At 56.1% G+C, this 19,054-nt stretch overlaps 1 protein-coding gene and 1 pseudogene across 1 annotated transcript; both read left to right on the top strand.

Annotated features, from left to right (window-relative positions):
• LOC137464098 (uncharacterized) overlaps positions 1-19,054 on the top strand; it is a 1,364,046-nt pseudogene that overhangs the window by 503,853 nt on the left and 841,139 nt on the right.
• LOC137464110 (H-2 class II histocompatibility antigen, I-E beta chain-like) lies at positions 5,609-6,451 on the top strand. The gene is made up of 2 exons (XM_068175418.1): positions 5,609-5,840; positions 6,390-6,451. Exons 1-2 carry the CDS (start codon positions 5,609-5,611, stop codon positions 6,449-6,451), a joined length of 294 nt encoding a protein of 97 aa, XP_068031519.1.

The raw sequence follows: 19,054 nt of genomic DNA, 5'->3' as shown, positions 1-19,054 counted from the left end.
GTGCCAGAGAAAAGTGAGGCCCAACACCAAGGAATTGGGCTGGAGCAAATCCCAAATGTCCGTGGTGCATGGCTTTACTTCAAAACCTGAAGTGAGCAATGGGTGTCTAAAGAACTGGAAAAGAATGCATTTCATCCTTTTCCATTTCCTGCCTAAGACCTGCAGGATCCACAAGGGCCCTACCATCAGGCAGGTGATGCATTTTCCCCCAGAGTGCATCAGCTCTGTGTCTGTTACTGAATGTATGGGCTCTACTACCTGTGCTAGAATAGAGCACTTATTAGTTCAGCTCTGGTTTCTGTTTCTAAACCATTAGGTTGATAATCCTGACCCGAGGATATTTTTTGAAGCAAAATATTTGAAAGAAATCTCCTTGAGAACTGTTTTCTGACCGTCACCAGATGGTGAGTGGCTCTTTTAGGCAATCCAATTCCAGAGACAGAAGATCTTCCAGGTCCTGCTCCTTGCTGCAGGCAGGACACTGCCAGCCTCAGGGGCCTTTGACGGTGCCTTCTGAGCACAGGTATCAATTCTGATCAGGACTGAGGGACAGCAGGATGGCACCCCAGTGTCTGGAGGTGTTTGGAGCTCTCCTGACTTCTCACTTGATCCTGCACCAGCACAACACCTGGGCCTGCTTGTGCAGAAGTAACTGCCGTGCACTTACCCTTGGCCAATCTGCTCCACTTCCAGGTATTTCTCGGCAGGCTCCGCCAGGCTCACGGTGTTCCCTGAAAGAAACCACGTGGAAGACGCTCCCTCCCAGAGAGAGACCCCGCCTTGCAGCAGAGCCAGAATGCAGCCCCCCTCCCTGGGGCCGTCAGCCCCTTGGTCTCAGCTGGGGAAGGACAAGAAATGACCCTGGCACATTCAGCTGCAGAGCAGCACTGGGTGCAGCTGATGCCGAGACACACACACAGCACCCTGCTCTGGCACACAGGAACAGAGCAGACGTACTCAGCTGCATCAGGCACCACTCCCCTCTCCCCTCTGGCTGCAGGGCTGTGCTGCTGTCAGAATGTTCAGCCCAGGATCCCACAGCCGAGGGAGGTTCAGTGTCCTCTTCCCAAGCACAGGGAGCTTCTCCGTCCTTTTCCCAAAACGCTGCAGGTTCGCCATCATCTCTCCAAGCCAGGGGACGTTCACTGTCCGCTTCCCATGCTGGGAGAAGTTCACCCTCCTCTTCCCAAGACACAAGATGTCCTCTGTCCTCCTCCCACGCCGGGAGATGTCCACTGTCCTTGTCCCACACCGCAGGAGCCTCGCCCTTGTGTTCCCACAGTGCGGGATGTTCGCCCTCGTCTCCCAGAGCAGCGGGAAGTTCACTGTCATCTCCCGGCACTGAGGGACGTTCACCATCGTCCCCCGGAACAGCACGAAGCTCACTGCTGCCTTCCTCCTCTTTGGCCTCCTCTTTGGAAGCAGAGGGAGCCAGAGGAGGTGCTGGTGCCGCTTTTGTGCCCTGTGGACAGACGGCAGCGTGAGGGACGGGAAGTTCTGTCTCAGTTATCACCTTATTTACCCTCAGCTGCACATCCAGCTGCACTAAGCAGAAATTGGGTTCGGAGCTGTTCAAACTAACAATGGGCTAAAGTCCACATTGCCCCTTATTCTTGGGAATTCCATATTCCACCATGGCTAGAGCCAGCAAGCAATGCTCTGCCTGCAAAACCAGACCTGCAGCTCTTCAAAAGCTCTTCAGCAGAAAAGGAGAAAACTCCCAGGGATCCCTTTGCTGCTGCAAGGACACTGGCAGGAACTTTCCTTCAGCCTCCCAGGCGGGCACATGGCTGCCACATGCCGAGCTCAAAACTTGCTGCACAATTCCAAACACCAAAGGTTCCTTTCCCACTCACCGAAGGAGGAGCTGCTCGGGATCCACTCATGAGGTGCCCTGCAACGGGAGAGGGAACATGAACCAGATGCTGTCAGGAAAACAACTGCCTGTGGTGGGAAATGCCCCAGAGCAAGGCAACCCCGAGAGAGCATTTTGCTTTCACAGCGTCCCTCCAGGAGCCACAGTCCCTTCACACAGCAAGAGAACAGCACAAAATACTGGGCTGGGTCAGCTCTTGGCTGGACAGGCAGTTCCAGGCTCTGCTGCCACAGACTCCCCGCTTGAGGGAACAGAACCCCCCAGAGCTCATTGCAAATGCTGTGCACGCCCCGCTGGCTGCAGACACCCCCTTTTCCAGCTGCAGCTGCTGCCAGGAGCTCTCCCAAAGCAATGGTGTCTTCATGGCAATTTGGTTACAAAGTCAGCTCAGGCCCAGAGGAAGAACAGCAAGCACACAGCAAGCCCAAAGCCACAGCACCGAGGGAAAACCTCGACTTACGTGCCAAGTGGGTTAAAAAATACCCCGCATACGCCACAGAGTACAGCGTGCAAACTGCAGCAGCCACGTGCTGGATCATTTTGGCTGCGCTGCACACGTCTGCAGACTGTAGCCCTGCAAGCACAGAAGGACACCCGTCAGGGCTGGGCTGGCTGCTGAGAATGCCTCGGGCAGGAGGATCCTCCGGCAACGAGCAGTGCCCAGAGCCACTCTGGACACTGAGGCCTCCGTGTGCCACAGCAACGGGAACACCTCGGGGACGTGGCAGTGCTCCTGTGACATCACAGCAGCAGCTCACGCAGAAACCGCCTGCAAGGTTCTCCTGTGTCACAAAGGAGCACAAAGAGCCCTCCCAGGGCACAGCCTGTTGCCCAAAGGATCCAGGAGGAGCTCTGAAAATGCAGCAAACAAGGACACCCCATAGCCCAGCCTGAACACTGAGGAGGAACAAGGACGGCACCAAAGCAGAGCAAACATGACCTTTAGTCACTGACACTTCTGGCTAAAACCAGCAAGCCGTGTTCCCTCTGGGATCTTTGTTCTCGTTCTAAAAACAAGCAAGGTTCTCCACTCTAAATATAGCGAAGGCAGGAACTGGGCAGGAGGTGGGATGAGGAAGGAGGAGGAGGAGGGAGAGAGGAAAAGGAGGAGCAGGAAGAGGAGGAGCAGGAGCAGGAAAAGGAGGAGAAACAGGAGGTTCCAGTGCCCCCTGTGGCCGCAGCACCCTTGGCCCTGGGACCATTGCCCTGCCTCATCCTGCAGGTAAGAGGGGAGGGGGAGCTTGTCCCAAATCTGTCGGGGGGGTCCCTGGGGTGTGTTTGGAGCTTGCAGATTGTGGAATTGAGCCCCAAATATCGTCTGGGAGACCCACATAAACCCTGGGACAGGTGGCTTTTTTTTTATCTGTGTATGTGTGTGTGTAGGTTTGGATCTTGCAGGGCCCCAGAGCTGAGCCCCTTGGGGGGATCTTTGGGCGTCCACGTTGCCATTGCCCAGGGCCACCAGGGGGAGGACATTGGTCCTGGGGACCCCCGGGGGAGCAGAGAAGGGGCAACCCCTGAAACCCTTGGATTGGGGAGAGAAGAGAGGGGTGATCCTGGAGCTGGGGGAACCCCGGCTGGCTGGAAAGGGGGGGAGCCTGGAGAGGAGGAACCTCTGGGACCCCTAGGACCTCAAAGTAGAGCATCAAGGCAGAAGGGACCCCATGGACCCCCAAAAGCCCCTGAATCATCCCTAAGCAGGACGCCGGAGAAGGGGGAACCCCTGGAGCCATTGGACCCCCATCATCCCAGGGAAAGGAAACCTCTGGAACCCCAAAAGTGGAGAGATCAGAGATCGGGAAGTCCTGGGAGAGTTGTTTTGGGCTGAACCTTGATATAGTGGAGATTTCCATGGACACAAGACTCCTGCTGAGTTCTAGGGATGGACTTGGGCAGGAGAAGGCTCTACTCCAAGGTGCTCCCACCTTGCTTTTCCCCAAAGCAGGATTTGTCATTCCCAGGGTGTGGCTGGATGGAGGAGGAGGAAAAGCCCTGGAGATCCTGCAGGAGGAGGGGCTGCAAATCCAGCCCAGGGAGCTGCAGGGAGGAAAGAGCTCCCGCCCTGAGCCAGGAAGGCGGCCGGAAATCCAGCCGGAGCTCGGAGCTGGTGGAGAAGCCTCATGGCAGGGAGAAGCCTCACAAGTGCTTGGAATGTGGGCAGGGTTTCAGCTGGAGCTCCACCCTGATGGAACACCAGAACACCCACACTGGGGAGAGGCCCTGTGAGTGTGGGGAGTGTGGGGAGAGCTTCAGTGGGACCTCTGACCTCACCAAGCACCACAGGATCCACACTGGGGAACGGCCCTATGAGTGCTTGGAATGTCAGAAGAGCTTCAGGTGGAATTCAGGGATCGTCCCTCACCAGCACTTCCACACCAGGGAGAGGCCCTGTGAGTGCCCCGAGTGCAGGAAGAGCTTCGTGCGCTGCTCCAGCTCCATCCCCCATGGGAGGATCCACGTTGGATGATCCCCAGTGACCCCCGTTGGGCAGAGCCCTGGTGACCCCGTTCTGGGTGATCCCGGTTGGGTGGGGGGAAGGTGTTGGAGAGATTTCTTTCCCCTCTCCTTGTCCTGGTGTGATTTGGTTGGTAATAAATTCCCTCCCTGTGCCCGTGCCGGGTCTGCTGTGCCCGTGCCGGATTTGCTGAGGGATCTCTCCCGCTCCTTGTCCCCAGGCAGGAACCCTCGGTTCCATTTGCTGTCCCTGTGCGGCTGCGGGGGGCAGGGACAGAGCGGCTCTGGGGGGTGCCTGGCATGGGGCCAGCGTCACCCCTCGCCACGGGCACCCCTGAGACCCCGCGCAGCCGGGCACACATTTCTGGGCACAGCTGAGCTCCCAGCTGCGCAGCGCCCCAAGGCTCCCCGTGCCTGGAAAAGCCCCAGCCGGGGCTGCAGCGTCCCGGAACCGCTCAGCCAATCCAAACGCAGCCAAAACGCGCTGCAGCCAATGGGAGCGCGAGGAGTTGAGGAGTCATCGGTTGTGTGGCAGAGCCTCGGCAATCGGTGCCCAAAAGTGCTCGGAGCCAATGAGAGCGCGCGGCGCTGCTGAGCCCGCGCTGCTCCGGACTGGTGCTGCCAGCGCAGCGCGGCCGCTCTGGGGCTGGTGCTCCCTGGGCGGCGCTGGCCATGGGGCGAGTGGCGGCAGCTGGGGCCGTACTGGTGGCACTGGTGGTGCTGGGAGCCCCCCCGGCTGCGGGCGCGGAGCTCTCGGGAGAGCGGGGGGGGGGGGCGGGAGGCGGTGGGACAGGGGGGAGAATGGGGAAAAGGGGGCGGTGGGAGCCCGAAATTGCAGGGGCAGGAGGAGGAGGGGACCCCGAAAGGAAAAGCGGGAGGGGCTGAGGATTGGGGGCAGGTGAGGAAGGGTCGGGAGAGGGTGGGAAAGTAGGGAAAATGGGAGGTTAGGACCCCAAAACTGAGAGGGAGGGGGGGCTGGGGATTGTTAGAAAAGGGTGGGAAAGGGTGGGAAAGAGGAGAATGGGATCCTAAAAGTGAGTTGGGAAGAGGTTGGAGGTAGAAGGGGAGAGGATGTGGAAGGGTAAATGGGGGAAGGGTGGAAAAGAGGAAGTGGCAGCTCGGGCAGGAGGGATCCATGGGTGCCCTGGGGCACAGGGGGTGCGGAGTGGGGATCCAGGGTGGATCCCGGAGCTCTGGGGCTGGTGGGGGGCACCCCCGGACCTGTGTCCTGCACACACAGGGGTGTTCCAGTACGTGGGAAAGTCCGAGTGTCACTTCATGAACGGCACGGAGAAGGTGAGGTACCTGAGCAGGTTCATCTACAATCGGGAGCAGTATGCGATGTTCGACTGCGACGTGGGGCACTTTTTGGGGTTCACCCCCTATGGGGAGACAGCAGCCAGGTATTGGAACAGCGACCCAGACGTTATGGAGCAAAAAAGGGCTGCGGCGGACTGGCTGTGCCGGTACAACCACGAGTATCTCAGCCCGTTCCTCACGGAGCGCCGAGGTGAGCGCGGGGCAGAGCGTGTCCCCTCGGGCCCTGCCCTGGCATTGACCCTGGAGCCCCTCAAAACCTCCCTGGAATCGGCCCAGAGCCCTCAGCCCTCCTTGTGCCCATCCCCGAGACCTTGTGTCCCTGCCACTGACCCCCGTGGCTCTCCCAGTCCATCCCAGTCTCTCCCAGTGCCTCCCGGCTGTCCATCTCAGCCTAGCGTGGTGCTGCCGCCTCTCAGCCAATCAGAGCGCGTGTCTCTGATGACTCATCAGTTGCCAGGCAGACCCGCAGCGCCGAGTGCCCCGCACTGGACTCGGCCTCCCAGTGCCGCGCACTTCGTTCCCAGTTCCTCCCAGTGCCGCCCCAGTCCCTCCCAGTCCATTCCCAGTTCACTCCTAGACCTCCATCCTCCCTCCCAGTGCCCCCATCCCCTCCCATCTCTCTGAGTGCCACCCCAGTCCTTCCCAGTCCATTCCCAGTCCCTCCCAAGGCCACCCCACACCTCCCCTCTCTCTCCCAGTTCCCCCCAGCTGATCCCAGTCTGTCCCCGCTCTCTCCCAGTGCCTCCCAGTGCATCCATCTCGCTGGTGCCCTCGAGCTCCAAGCCCGGGGCTGCTCCGTGATGGATTTCTACCCTGCCCACACCCAGCTGAGGTGGTTCCAGGGCCAGCAGGAGCTCTCTGTGGAGGCCACCGACATGGTCCCCAACAAGGACTGGACCTACCAGCTCCTGGTGCTGCTGGAAACACCCCCCTGGCCCAGGCTCACCTGCAGCTGCCAGGTGGAGCACGTCAGCCTGGAGCACCCCCTGAGCTGGCACTGGGGCACAGGGGAGGAATTGGGGGCGCTGAGAGAGCCACTGGGATGTGCTGGGAGCAACTGGGAGGGAGTTGGAGACAGCCTGGTTTGAACTGGGAGAGGGGGTTCGAGGGTTGGAAAGGGTAAGAAGGGGTTAGGAGGATACTGGGGAGGATGGGATGGGATTCTGGGGGTCCTGGTGAACACTGGGAGGGAGTTTGGGGGCGCTGGGTGTAATTGGGAGGGATTTGAGAGATCCTGTAGGGGATGGAAGGAGAGTGGGAATGGCTAAATGAGGTTTGTGATGAAGTTGGTTGTGCTGGGAAGAGACTGGGAGTGAGTCTGAGTGAGTCCTGGTGGGTCTGGGAATGGACAGGGAGAGGGTTTGGGGGTCCTGGGGCTGTAGGGGAGCAACTGGAAGGGGGGGGTGCGATCCTGACAGGAAAGGGAGAGGCTTTGGTGGGTCCTGGGGAGATTGGGAAAGGATAGGGGGGAGGTTTCAGGGGGTCCTGGGTGGGATGGGAGGGATTGGGAGTGTGCTTGGAGGGGTTTGGGGTGTCTCTGAGAGGTTTTGGGGGGCCCTGACCCCTGCAGACCCCCAGAGATGTCGCCGAACACCGCCCGCAGCAATATGCCAACGGGGATTGGGGACACAGAGTTGGGCTTCGTCTTCCTGGCGCTGCGGCTCGACTTCTACCTGCTCAAGAAGCTCAGGGGGGTCCCAGAGGTCGTGTCCCCCCTCCCCCAGAGCGTGTGTGCTCCTTCCCCGGGGCCCCCAGCCCGGTGTCACCCCCTTTTCTCTGCACACAGAGCTCCTGAGCCGCCAGTGGCCGCAGCCGCTCCCCGTGGCCTCGGGCCCGGCCGCGACCCCCCGCTCCATCCCCACGCTGATTTTGGGGGGGTCGTGTGTCCCCCCAGCCCTGCTGTCACTCTGCCCCCGCCCGCCTGCTCCCAGTGTTCCCAGTAAAGCTTCCCAGTTAAACCCAGCCCAGGTTATGGGGGGCAGTGGGGAGGGACTTGGGGGGACCCCACGGGGGGGCCGGGACTGGGCAGGGAGGGTGGGGTCCACGTGGGGAACACTGGGTGCTGCGGGTCTGCCCGGCAACTGGTGAGTCATCAGCCCCGCTCGCTCTGATTGGCTGACTCTTGTCCATCGCGTTCTCTCATTGGCTGAGGAGAGGCCCGGGACTGGAGAGAAGCAACGGCAGAGATCCCGCCCCGAGCACCGGCACGGGGACAACAGACCCAGCCTGGGCACACGGAGGGAATTTATTACCAACCAAACACAGCAGCACAAGCAGAAGGGAAAGAAATCCCTCCAACACCTTCCCCCCACCCAACGGGGATCACCCACAACAGGGCTTATCCACGATGGAGAGACGGGGACAGCCGAGTTTAGACCAGAAGCCAATTTCATTGAGGGTACCAGGAGTTTATACAGGGTTTTACTTGTGTGGTGCTCAGATAGGGCTCGATGTTTGCTAACAATTTCCCATTGGTTACACATTCTTCATGACATCACGGCACCTGGGAACATTATCTTATCACAAAGTCTCACAACAGGTTGCTTGGTCACTTCTTGCCCAGGGAGACTTAAACTGTGTCTGTGTCTCCCACAGTTGCTGCTCAGTCAGGCCTCAGATATCGGCCCCTTTATCAGCTCCATTGTTTTCCTCTCTGTTTTATTCCCCATTCGGGGGCACCAGGGCTCTGCCCAACGGGGGTCACTGGGGATCATCCAGCCTGGATCCTCCCATGGGGGATGGAGCTGGAGCAGCCCACGAAGCTCTTCCCTCACTCTCTTCCCTCACTGTCTTCCCTCACTCCAAGCTCTTCCCTCACTCTCTTCCCTCACTGCAAGCTCTTCCCTCACTCTCTTCCCTCACTCGAAGCTCTTCTTTCACTCGGGGCACTCGCTGGGTGAATTGACGTGAAAAATGAAAAGCTTACAATTCTGATAGATTTGTAAGATTTGGTACGTATTTCAGCACCGCGCGCACGCCAGGCTTTTCCCTTCACTGGCCATGTGTGTCCCTGAAAACTCCGGATTCTTTTTTATTACTCTAGCTAATTTACATATTCATAGAATTTCACAATAGGTTCATGCATATTCATTCTTCTGATTTTGCCTTACACTTACAGCTAGTTACACTTGTACTCACTTTTTGTCAGAAAGTACAGAGAGAACTCCTGGGTCACTCTGCGATGTCTGTTTCAAGGTTGGAGGAGTCTTTCTTATCTCTTTAGCTTACAAATTTGCATTCTTTCTCTTTAGCTGGGGCAGTTTTGCTTGTGCTCCAGTTACTAGACTAAACAGCATATTTTACTTATGTTTGCAAGCACAAAGAGGAACATTTTACCTAAATCCAAAGGGATTTCTAGCCTGTTAAATTTTTACACTATCTCAGGGCTTCCCTTAGTGGTGCCTCCGTTGGTGTTGGGTCAAGTTTGAGCTCTGTGAGAAGCTCTTCCCACACTCCCCACACTCGTAGGGCCTCTCCCCGCTGTGGATGCGCCGGTGCAAGGTGAGACTGGAGTTGCGGTTAAAGCCCTTGCCGCAGTCGGGGCAGCGGAAGGGCCTCTCATCTGTGTGAATCCGCTCATGTTTGAGGAGAGTGGAGCTGGTGTGAAACCTCTTCCCACACTGGGGACACTCGTAGGGCCTCTCCCCAGTGTGGATGTGCTGGTGTCTTCTCAGCATATGGCTATGGCCAAAGCTCTTCCCACACTCCCCACACTCGTAGGGCCGGTTTCCAGTGTGGATCACCTGGTGCTGGATCAGGTTGGAGCTCCGGCTGAAACCCTTCCCACACTCCCCACACTCGTAGGGCCGTTCCCCAGTGTGGATCCTCTGGTGCTCGATCAGTTTGGAGCTGTGGCTGAATCCCTGCCCACATTCCAAGCACTCATACGGCCATTCCCCAGTGTGGATCCTCTGGTGATGGATCAGGTGGGAACTCTGGCTGAAACCCTTCCCACACTCCCCACACTTGTAGGGCCGTTCCCCAGTGTGGATCCTCTGGTGCCGGAGCAGGGTGGAGCTGAAGCTGAAACCCTGCCCACATTCCAAGCACTTGTGAGGTTTCTCCCTGCCATGAGCCATCTCCACCAACTCCGAGCCCCGGCTGGATCTCCGGCTGCCTTCCTGGCTCAGGGGGACTCTTTCCTCCCCGCAGCTCCCTGAGCTAGGGTTGCAGCCCCTCCTCCTGCAGGATCTCCAGGGCTTTTCCTCCTCCTCCATCCAGCCACGCCCTGGGAATGACAAATCCTGGTTTGGGGAAAAAACAATAGGAGAGCACCTTGGACTGGAGGTTCCTCCCTGCCCAAGTTTATCTTAAGAAGTCATTGGTAAGTTTTTGTACGTAAGAACCTCCAAAACACCAAGATTCAGCCCACAAATCCTGCAAACCTCAATACACACATCAAAAACATCCCAAACCCCACAATTCAGCAAAAACCTCCTCCAAAAGATAAAGATTCAGCTGCCACATAAAACCAAAGCACCAACATTTAGCCCAAGCAAGCTCAGAAACACCAAGATTCACCCCGTGAAAATCCTGGATCCCCCTCCACAGTCACCTGCTGCATGTGGGGGGAGCAGCGCTCCTGGGGCTGGGGGGAGGCTGCAGATACAGGGAGGGGTGGAACCTTGTGCTGCTTCCTGTTTCTGCTCCTCCTCCTGTGACTCTGCTCTTCCTCACACTCCTCTTCCTCCTGCTATTCCTCCTTCTCCTGCACAATCCCACCTTCTCCTGCCACGTCCATCCTTTGACCATTTTGTTCCTCAACCCTGCTTCTCCTTCCCTTCTCCTCCTGCCCCCAGGCCCAGCACCCACTGCCGGCTCCCTCTTCCCCCCAGACCCACAGCATCCCAGCGCAGGGGCAGGGATGGAGCTGGGGCAGGTCGGGCTGGGGCAGCGCTGGGCTCTCGGCCGCTTCCACCCGCACTCGGTCCCCACTGCAGCCGCTCCCGCCAGGACAGCGCGGGGGGGCCCGGCCTTGGCGCTGCCCCACTCCCACCTCCCCAAATTCCCCTCGCGGGGGCGATGGGGCCGAGGGGGGGCGCAGGTGGAGTCCAGGTGGGGAACGCTGGGAGCTGCGAGTCTGCCTGGCAACTGGTGAGTCATCAGCGCCGTGCGCTCTGATTGGCTGAGCTCTGCCTGAGGGCTGGGGCTGCAGCAAAGAGGGGACACCCTGCTCCAGGGGGGATGTCCCGAAAACGGGGGACCCCCATGAAAGGAACAAGAGGAAAGTGTCTTTACAAACAGATGCTGTGAATCTGCTCCGAGATACGGCCAGGGACCTGTACATAAGGAAGTGACAGGAGAAGCCATCGGTTTCAGGAAATGTTATCAATTGATGACACAGACTGCTGCTCAGCCAAGGTCCTGCTCAATTCATGAACTTCCCGAAGAACAACAAAGACTTAACAGAGCCAGGAATATCGTCTGCTATACAATAGTGGGGTGCATATGAAGGGGGTATGTAGCAGGTGGATTGGGAAGTCTGCACCTCTCCAGTACTTCAGCCAGTGGGGAAAGGGAGAGGGAGATGTGGCCGGGAGAATTGGGATGAAAAGGAGGCTGTGTCCTCCAACAACTGCAGAGATCCCATGGGGAATGTCCCATGGCCTCTCCCATTTCTAGGAATGAAATTACTTTTACAGGACTCCTCTGTCTGCTTTGTGGACAGAAACCTCTGCTGATGTCAATTTTCCCACACACCCTGGGGCTCATCCGGAATTCCTTCCACCGTCCGGGGCGGCGGGCAGGGAGTGCAGCTGAAGGTGCCTCACCCACTTTGGGTGATCGGCTCCCTTGGCTGGCGGCGGCACCGGGAATCAATTGGGGACCCGGGAGTGACCAGGAGACAGACGAGGGACACATCAGGGGGGTCTGTGAAGAGTCAGCAGGGAGAGAGCACTGAAAATCTCAGCAGTGAGTGCACTGGGATCTTCGGGGAGTGAACATGGCAGGGCACCCAGGGAGGAGAGAAAAGGGAAAGCCAGGGAGGGGTCCTGACCAAAGGGATGATGATCCCAAAATGTCTCTGAAGGGTCCCTTGGGAGAATGTTGAGGTAGTTTGCACATTCCCCCAGAGGTAATTAAGGACATGGACAGCTAGGGGGGCAATAAGGGAAGTGGAGAAGGGATTTGGACAACAGGGGATGGATGGTGTTGGTGTGCTGGGAAGGGATCGGGTGAAGGGCAGTGTGCAGCAATATGGTGAAGGCAAGAAGCAGCAGGAAGAATCTATGTGCTAAGAGAAAGGATGATGGAAAAGAGAAGGAAGAGAAAAATACAGAGGACTGGGATGTATTTCAGCACTGTTCTATGCTCAGAATTTGCCAGCTGATCCAGATCCTTTCCATCCTGGGATTCCAGGAGAGGAAAAGAAGGAGGTCAGGATGTCAGGGGGTTTCTCTGTGGTGGGCAGCGGCAGCACCGGGCGCAGAGGTGCGGGACCGGGAGCACGGGCTAGGGGCCTGTGGGGAGCTGCGGGGCCGGGCCGGGGCTGTGGGGCAGCCGGGGCTCAGCACCGGGCGCTGCCTGACCCCACCAGCCCCGGGCAGGGCCGGCAGCGGCCCCCGGCCCCCAGGAGCCTGCGGGACGCCCCGGCCGCTGCCCGGCCCCGTGGAGCTGCCGGCCCTGCCCGCCAGGGGGGCCGCCTTTGGACACTGCGGCAGGACAGGGACCGGCTCTGGGATACGGGCTGGGGAGGGCACCCTGAGCACAAGGAGGAAAACAAAGACACATCTGGGAAATGCAGATTGTACATGGAAGGATCAGGGTTTTCTATTAAGCATTTGCTTTGGGTCGCTGGAGAAAGGAAAGACTTTGCACAAAGCTCAGCAGCTCTCAGAGGATGAGCACCCACAGGCAGTGAGCGCGGCTGCAGGAGTGGCAGAAGAAGGCCCTGGAGCACTTGGGCACAAAGGCACAGCAGCTGAATGCAAGAAGGGATGAGCAAAAGGCCAAGCTGAAGGCAAAGGCCATGGCACAGCTCCTACAGCCCCTCAGGCATAAACCCCAGGGCCCAAGGGGGCCCCAGCACCCAGGGGACGGGGTCGGCCACAAGCACCTGGCAGAGGCATTGCCCTCCTGGGCAGGGGAGAGCCCACCCAAACAGCCCCTGGGAAGGAGTCAGGGCTGTAAACCAAGATGCCATGGGTACGGCTTTTGCCGTTGGCTTTGGCAAGAAGAGGAGCCAGACCCAGGGCAGATATTCAATTCTCTCCCTTGCAATTGATCTTGGGAATTCCTTACCCTGGTAATTCTCCACCCAGTGCAGGGTGGGGATAAGGGATGGACATTTAAAGCAGTCTGTGGCCAGAGTCCTGTCTCTTGTGAAATCTCTCCCACAGGAAGCTGGGCTGGCACAGAGCCTGCCTTGGCACTTTGCTGTTCCCAACATCCAAGCAGGACATCGGGCCCTGCCTAAGGAGGCCAAAGCAGCACCACTGGTGGCCAAGTGGCGTGGCCCATGCCAAGTGTCCCTGAGGCCAGAAACAGCCCCCAGCACAGCTGAGCACGGGGGGACCCCTCAGCCTGGGCTCCAGGGCTCTGAAGCCCCGGAGATTTGCACTTCCCGCCTGCAGCAGGAGCATGGGAGGCCCCCACGGAGCCTGCACTGAAGGCAGCGCAGCAGCAGCCAGGGCTCCACAGCGGGGCAAGCCCCTGGGCCTGCCCACACATCCTCTGCTCAAATCCTCTGCCTGGGCACCCTCCTTGGGCATCTCCAGCCACCGGGGCCAATCCTTGCTGCCACTGCTGCAGCTTCAGTGCTTTCTGGGCCTGCACTGCCACAGCTGCTGCCGAAGACAACGGCACAATTCCACTCTGGGTCTCAGCCACACTCACACACTGCGCTGCCTGGGATTGCACTGATGGAAAATACACCAGGTCATAGACTTGAACATTTATAACATTTTATTTCTCTACTCAGCCTTGGTTTGCCTTGGCCTCGGGGAAAGAAATGGTAAAGGTTTTTTTAAGGGATGTTCCACCACTCAGTGGAGATGAGTTTAACATCTCAACACTCTGGGAATGGCCCAAAAGATACCCACAAAGATAACGCCCAGCAGCAAACAGCAACCAACACCTACCCCAGACACTGCCCCCGGCAGAGCTGGAGACACCTGCTCTGGAAAAGGCTGAGAAGGAAATCCAGCAGTTCCGACCTGATGAACAGCAGAAGCCAAGAAATCCGGGTCCAACAGGAACCCAAATACTAAAAACTGCACAACTTGAAACTACAGAACATTAAACCAATGGATTTAGATTGGTTCAGACTGTATCAAGTCAGGGAAAAATCCAGTTAAACCCACGTGTCATGGAACGATATTCTCTGCACACCCGGGCTATGTGGGGATGGAATGATTTCTGTTGCAGATCCTGGCCAGAATCAAGGAATGCCTTGACTCCTACACTAAACATACTGGTGGAGTTTTCCTTTCTCCTGCACTTTCAGTGCAAAGTTTATAGCAGTAGAGTATTTTTTGTAATAATCCTACTTCTATATTGCTGATTAGGTTTGGGCCAGGGATGTGAGAACGAGTTTTTACTCCGAGGAGAAGTAGAAAAAACTTAATTGCCTTGGAATTCTTTTGTGTATGTTTGTGTGAGAGATACCAAAATTTTGGTTTGGGTTTTTCGACGTTCACCTTTAGGCTGCATTTTGCAAAACGAGAAGAGATTTACAGGTGACCCTTTCACTCATAAACACTAAATAGATGATTTGAAGAAAAAATAAAAAAGCAGCAGGTTGTGGGGGTCCACATGTGAGGCTGCTGAAGGCTGCTCTGGAAGAGAAGCTGCATTCCAGGCAGCCAGCAGAGGAGCTTTAGAAATGCAAATTAACACTGCTGGGGCAAAGTGGGGATAATGGACCTGCCTCTTCTTGCCTGGGGCAGGAATTGGGCTGATTCCCTCTGCCCCTCACCCCAAGCTCTGCCTGCTTGCACAGATGGAATCTGCACAGCTGAAGGCAGAGCCCATGGTGAGGATCTCTGACTCTGCAACAGAAATGGGTGAAGCTGCAAAGGGAAACAGCAAATGGAGAATGCTGTGAAAACTTCACTAAAATAAGGGGGGATCATCCCTGTGCCCACTCCAACATGTGCTGGCACTGTCTATGCTATACAGGGAGTATCAGAGCACTGGGGTTTTTGCTATAACACGTTCAGGGAAATCAGTTGGAATTCAAGTATTTGATGATCTAATTAGACAAAAGCGGTCAATTGATGCAGCCCCAGCTGGAGGGAGCAACCAAAAATGGGGAAAAGATGAACGGCCACCAGAACAAATCCTACAACACCAGGGACCAGCCCTGGGAACCCGAACCAATTCATATCAGGAGACACAGAACCCATTTATCATTTCAATGGCATCATTAGATTACAAGCTGTCCTCGAAATAAGAACCAACCAGACACCTCCAGCTCCTGACCTTCCTGCCGACCCATCCACTGAAATGAGGAACACAACATTTCACCAGGGGATGGGATCACATTATCTGTTAGCAGAAAAAACAGGAGTTTGTGGAAAACTAAATTACTCAAACTGCTGTTGGCAAAGAGATGACAAAGGAAAAGCAGTGAAAAAAGATAACACAGGAAATAGGAGAGCAGCTCATGTACCGGTCCAAACATGGAAAGGATGGGAATGGGACACAGTTTCGTGGCTCCCTGGCACACCATGGGTTAAACGAATGCTGCTTCTCCTCTTCTGTGCTACAGCAACTCTCATCTTTTTACCATGCTCCACACCTTGGGAGTGCAGCTCATCCAGCAGCTGAGCCAGGGGATGCAGGTGGCAGCCAGGCCTCCTGATCCAGAAACGGCTACAAAAGGACAGGGAATGAGGGCACCGAGAATAATCCCAAAACCAAAGAGGACCCGGGAAGAACAAAACAGAGTCAGTGAGTGAATCTGCCTGGAGATAGGGCCAGCGACTTGGAGATGAGGAAGTAACGGGAGAAACCATCCGTTCCAATAAATGTTACAAATGGACCCGGACAGCTGCTCAAAGTCCCGCTAAACTCCTCAACTTCCCGAAGAACAAAGACCAAACAGAGCCATGAATATCGGCTGTCATCCACAAGGAGGGGTGCATATGAACGAGGACAGGCAGCAGGCGGATCGGGAAGTCTGAACCTTCCAAGTCCCTCAGCCAGTGGGCAAAGGCAGAGGGAGATGCGGCCGGGAAAATGAGCATCCAAAGGAGGCAGCGTGCTACAACAAGGGCAGAGCCCGCATGGCAAATGCCCCACGGCCTCTCCCTCTGCTCAGCAATCGAGTCACTTTGACAGGACTGCTCGGTCTCCTCTGGCCACAGAAACCTCCGGCGACGGGAATTTTCCCGCACGGTCCCGGCCACGGGGCAGCCACCTCTGTCCCAGCCACAGCAACCGGGACGAGCCAGCGCTGCTCCGGCAGCGGCTCCTGCCCAGGCAGCGGCGGGAAGGAGACCGCGGGCAGCCGCTCCCGCAGCGCCCTCAGCCCAGGGCCGGCACGGGCCGGACACGGCACCGCCAAGCCGCCGGAGCCCCCTGCCGCCCCCTCCGCCCGCAGCGAGCCCCGAGCCCCCGCAGAACCCGGCGCGGCTCCCACCTGCGCCGGGGCCGCCTCCGAGCTCCGCCAATGCCGCCTCCCCGCGCTCCGGCCGCTGCCGCCGCTCCCGGGCCCGCACAGACGCTCCGCCAATGGCGCCGCTGCCGAGCCAGGGCCGCCCTCAGGCCGCCAGCGGGGCCGTGCTTCGCCCCGCTCTCACCAATCAGCGCGCCAGAACCGCGACTGACGGCAGCAGCGGCCAATGGCAGCGAGGGGCGGGCTCTGCACACGGCACAGCCTCGCCCCGCGCTCTCAGGGCCCCCCGGGCTGTGGGAGGGCAAAGCCGGAGATGAGGAACAGCCCTGGAACGGGCCCGGGCCCGGGCCGGCATCGATCTGCAGCACCAACAAACTGCTCCGCACCTCCCGACACGGCTTTCCCGGCCCTGCGCCTTCGCCTTCGCCGGCTCCGGCTCTGCGGGAAGCCCAGCAGCCCCACTTCTCCTGCCCCCTAATTCGGAGCATCAGCGCATCGCTTTGATTTCCCCCAAAAAGGGAAAACCGCCCCAAAGCCCTGTGGAGGAGTGGGGGAGGGGAGAGATTTCTGGCACAAAACTCCAAAAGCTCCGAGCAGGACAATGAGAAGTCAGTGAAGAGCCTTGAATCCAGCTTTCCCCACGCCTCCCTCCTTCCAGCTGCACCTCCTCCCCCGGCAGTGCAGGAGACAGGGAATGGGGCCGTGCTCAGTTCATCCCCCGTGGCTTCTCCCTCTGCCCAGGGACAGGAGTCGTTCCCCTGCTGCAGCCTGCGGTCTCTCCCACCGGAGACTTCTCCAGGAACTTCTCCAACCGGAGTCCATCCCCTGGACAGCCCCCCTCCAAGTGCTGCAGCGGGAAAAACGCCAGTCACTTGTTTTTACAACTTTTAAAAGTTTAGTGATAATGAAATGGTTATAAAAATAGCAATACAATTAGAGTAATAAAAATTCAGAGTTCATGTAATTACAGGACAATAAAAAAAAAAAGAATTACGGACGTCTGGATGCTCTCGGGCACTTAAGCAAGGACAGGCATGTTTTGTGAACAAAGGAATTACTCTTAAGATCCATTCACTGTTGCATATTCATACATACCTCATGGTTATGCATACATTCTATTTAAAATAAGAAACTCTCTCTGGAATATGTCAACTCCTTCTTTTAATCCCCATGGCGTCTTCCAGTCTGAGCAAGGCCTGAAGAAATTAGCTTCTTCTGATAAGAAACCCATAAATTCCTCTTCTCTGGAAGATTTGGATGTTCTGTGACTCTTATCTCAAAGCCAGTATCTCATTATTTTAAAAAAAACCCACATACATAGTTTCTATTTTAACTACTAAATCTTCATTTTAACTACAAAACTACATTTACCATTCTATCAAAATGTTAATACAGCACTTCTAATCAATATATTACATATAATATTTGTTGTACATGTCGGCGAACCCAATGGGAAGAATGATGATGTCTGACTTATTTCAGAAGGTTGAATGATTTCTTTATTATAATTATGCTATGATACATTAATATGCTATATAAAAGAGGATACTAAAAACTACATGCTGCTTTCTCTAACTGTCATATCTAACTCCCTCACAACTCGTGACCCTGTTCTCCAGAGCCCACACACAGGTGGATCTCATTGGCCATCAGGCCCAAAGAATCCACCGTGATCCAACCAGGCATTTGCTCCAGGTAAACAACTCTCCAAACACATTGCACAAGAGAAAAACAAGGCGCAGAAAGAGAAATTGTTTTCTCTTTCACTTCTCTCTGTGCACCTTTATAAAAATCCTGAGAGAGAGAGAAATGTGCTTGCCACAAGTATTCCATTTAATATTTGTGAAAAGCCAATCATAAAATATGCATTTTTCACAGAGGACATCCCGAGGCTGCTGCAGGGACAGTGATGTCACCGCTGTGACGTCATCGGGGATGGTGACATCATCAGGGACATCGCTGCTGTCACTTGTCCCCTCTCCCCTCCCCACATGGGATTTGAGACAAATTTGGGGGATTTTCTGGGAAGTTTCATTGAAATTGTCCCAAATGCTGATGGGAATTCCCGGGTGACATCACTGGGGACACTTGGGGACACTCTGAGGACGCTCTGGGGACACTCATGGAGGCGGGGGCGGGTCAGGGGGTGAATGACCCCCTCGGTGCCTTGCAGCAGAGGCAGCTTTCTGCTGTGGCTGCAGCAGAGCCGGGTTATGAATGACAATGGAATAATTGGCTTCTGCATTTCTGCATTGGCTTCTGCGCGTTGCTATTGATCACAAGGACTTTGCTCTGGTACTTGATATTGAGATTGATTATTGATGATTCCTTGTAGCTGCTCGCTGGTACAATAAAATCGATCCGTTTATGTGTGCACCGTGTAACCAATTTAATGCTAGAGTAACAAATAGATATTCTCTCCTAGGCCTTAAAATATTGAAAAATAGATGAATATGAAATAGATCAATAACTAATATTGAAATAGAGACTATGCAATGTTAAAATGCTTCTGTGTGGCTGACTCGGGTGTAAAACAATTCCATTGTTTCTCCCATCTGTGGACCAGCCTCACCAGGTGATAACAGTGACACAAACCTGAGAAGCGTTTATGAATTTATCAGGGGCTCTGAAACAACAGGATGGAACCAGGAGAAGAAATCAAATGTATTGACTTAATCTGCAGAATGTCCTGCAGACAAGTCAGAGGTGAGAACCAAACAAGAGTTCCTGGAACATCCAAAGCTCCCGGGAGTGTTAGAATAATGTCAAAACTCAGGGATGTGTTTGTAGCCCTGCAGTGGAACCGGATCCGGAGAACGAAGGGTTAAGTTAAGGGCGGGTTC

The sequence above is a fragment of the Anomalospiza imberbis genome, chromosome 36 (genome assembly GCF_031753505.1).
Source record: "Anomalospiza imberbis isolate Cuckoo-Finch-1a 21T00152 chromosome 36, ASM3175350v1, whole genome shotgun sequence".
Lineage (NCBI taxonomy): Eukaryota > Metazoa > Chordata > Aves > Passeriformes > Viduidae > Anomalospiza > Anomalospiza imberbis.
Note: the sequence above shows the minus strand (reverse complement) of the source record. Positions and strands in the feature narration are given on the sequence as shown.

Excerpts from the sequence above, each read along its gene's own strand:
- LOC137464110 (XM_068175418.1), top strand. The coding sequence starts at position 5,609 with ATGAACGGCACGGAGAAGGTGAGGTACCTGAGCAGGTTCATCTACAAT. Across the intron at positions 5,841-6,389 it reads GTTCCTCACGGAGCGCCGAG|TGCCTCCCAGTGCATCCATC; the intron begins GTGAGCGCGGGG and ends GCTCTCTCCCAG.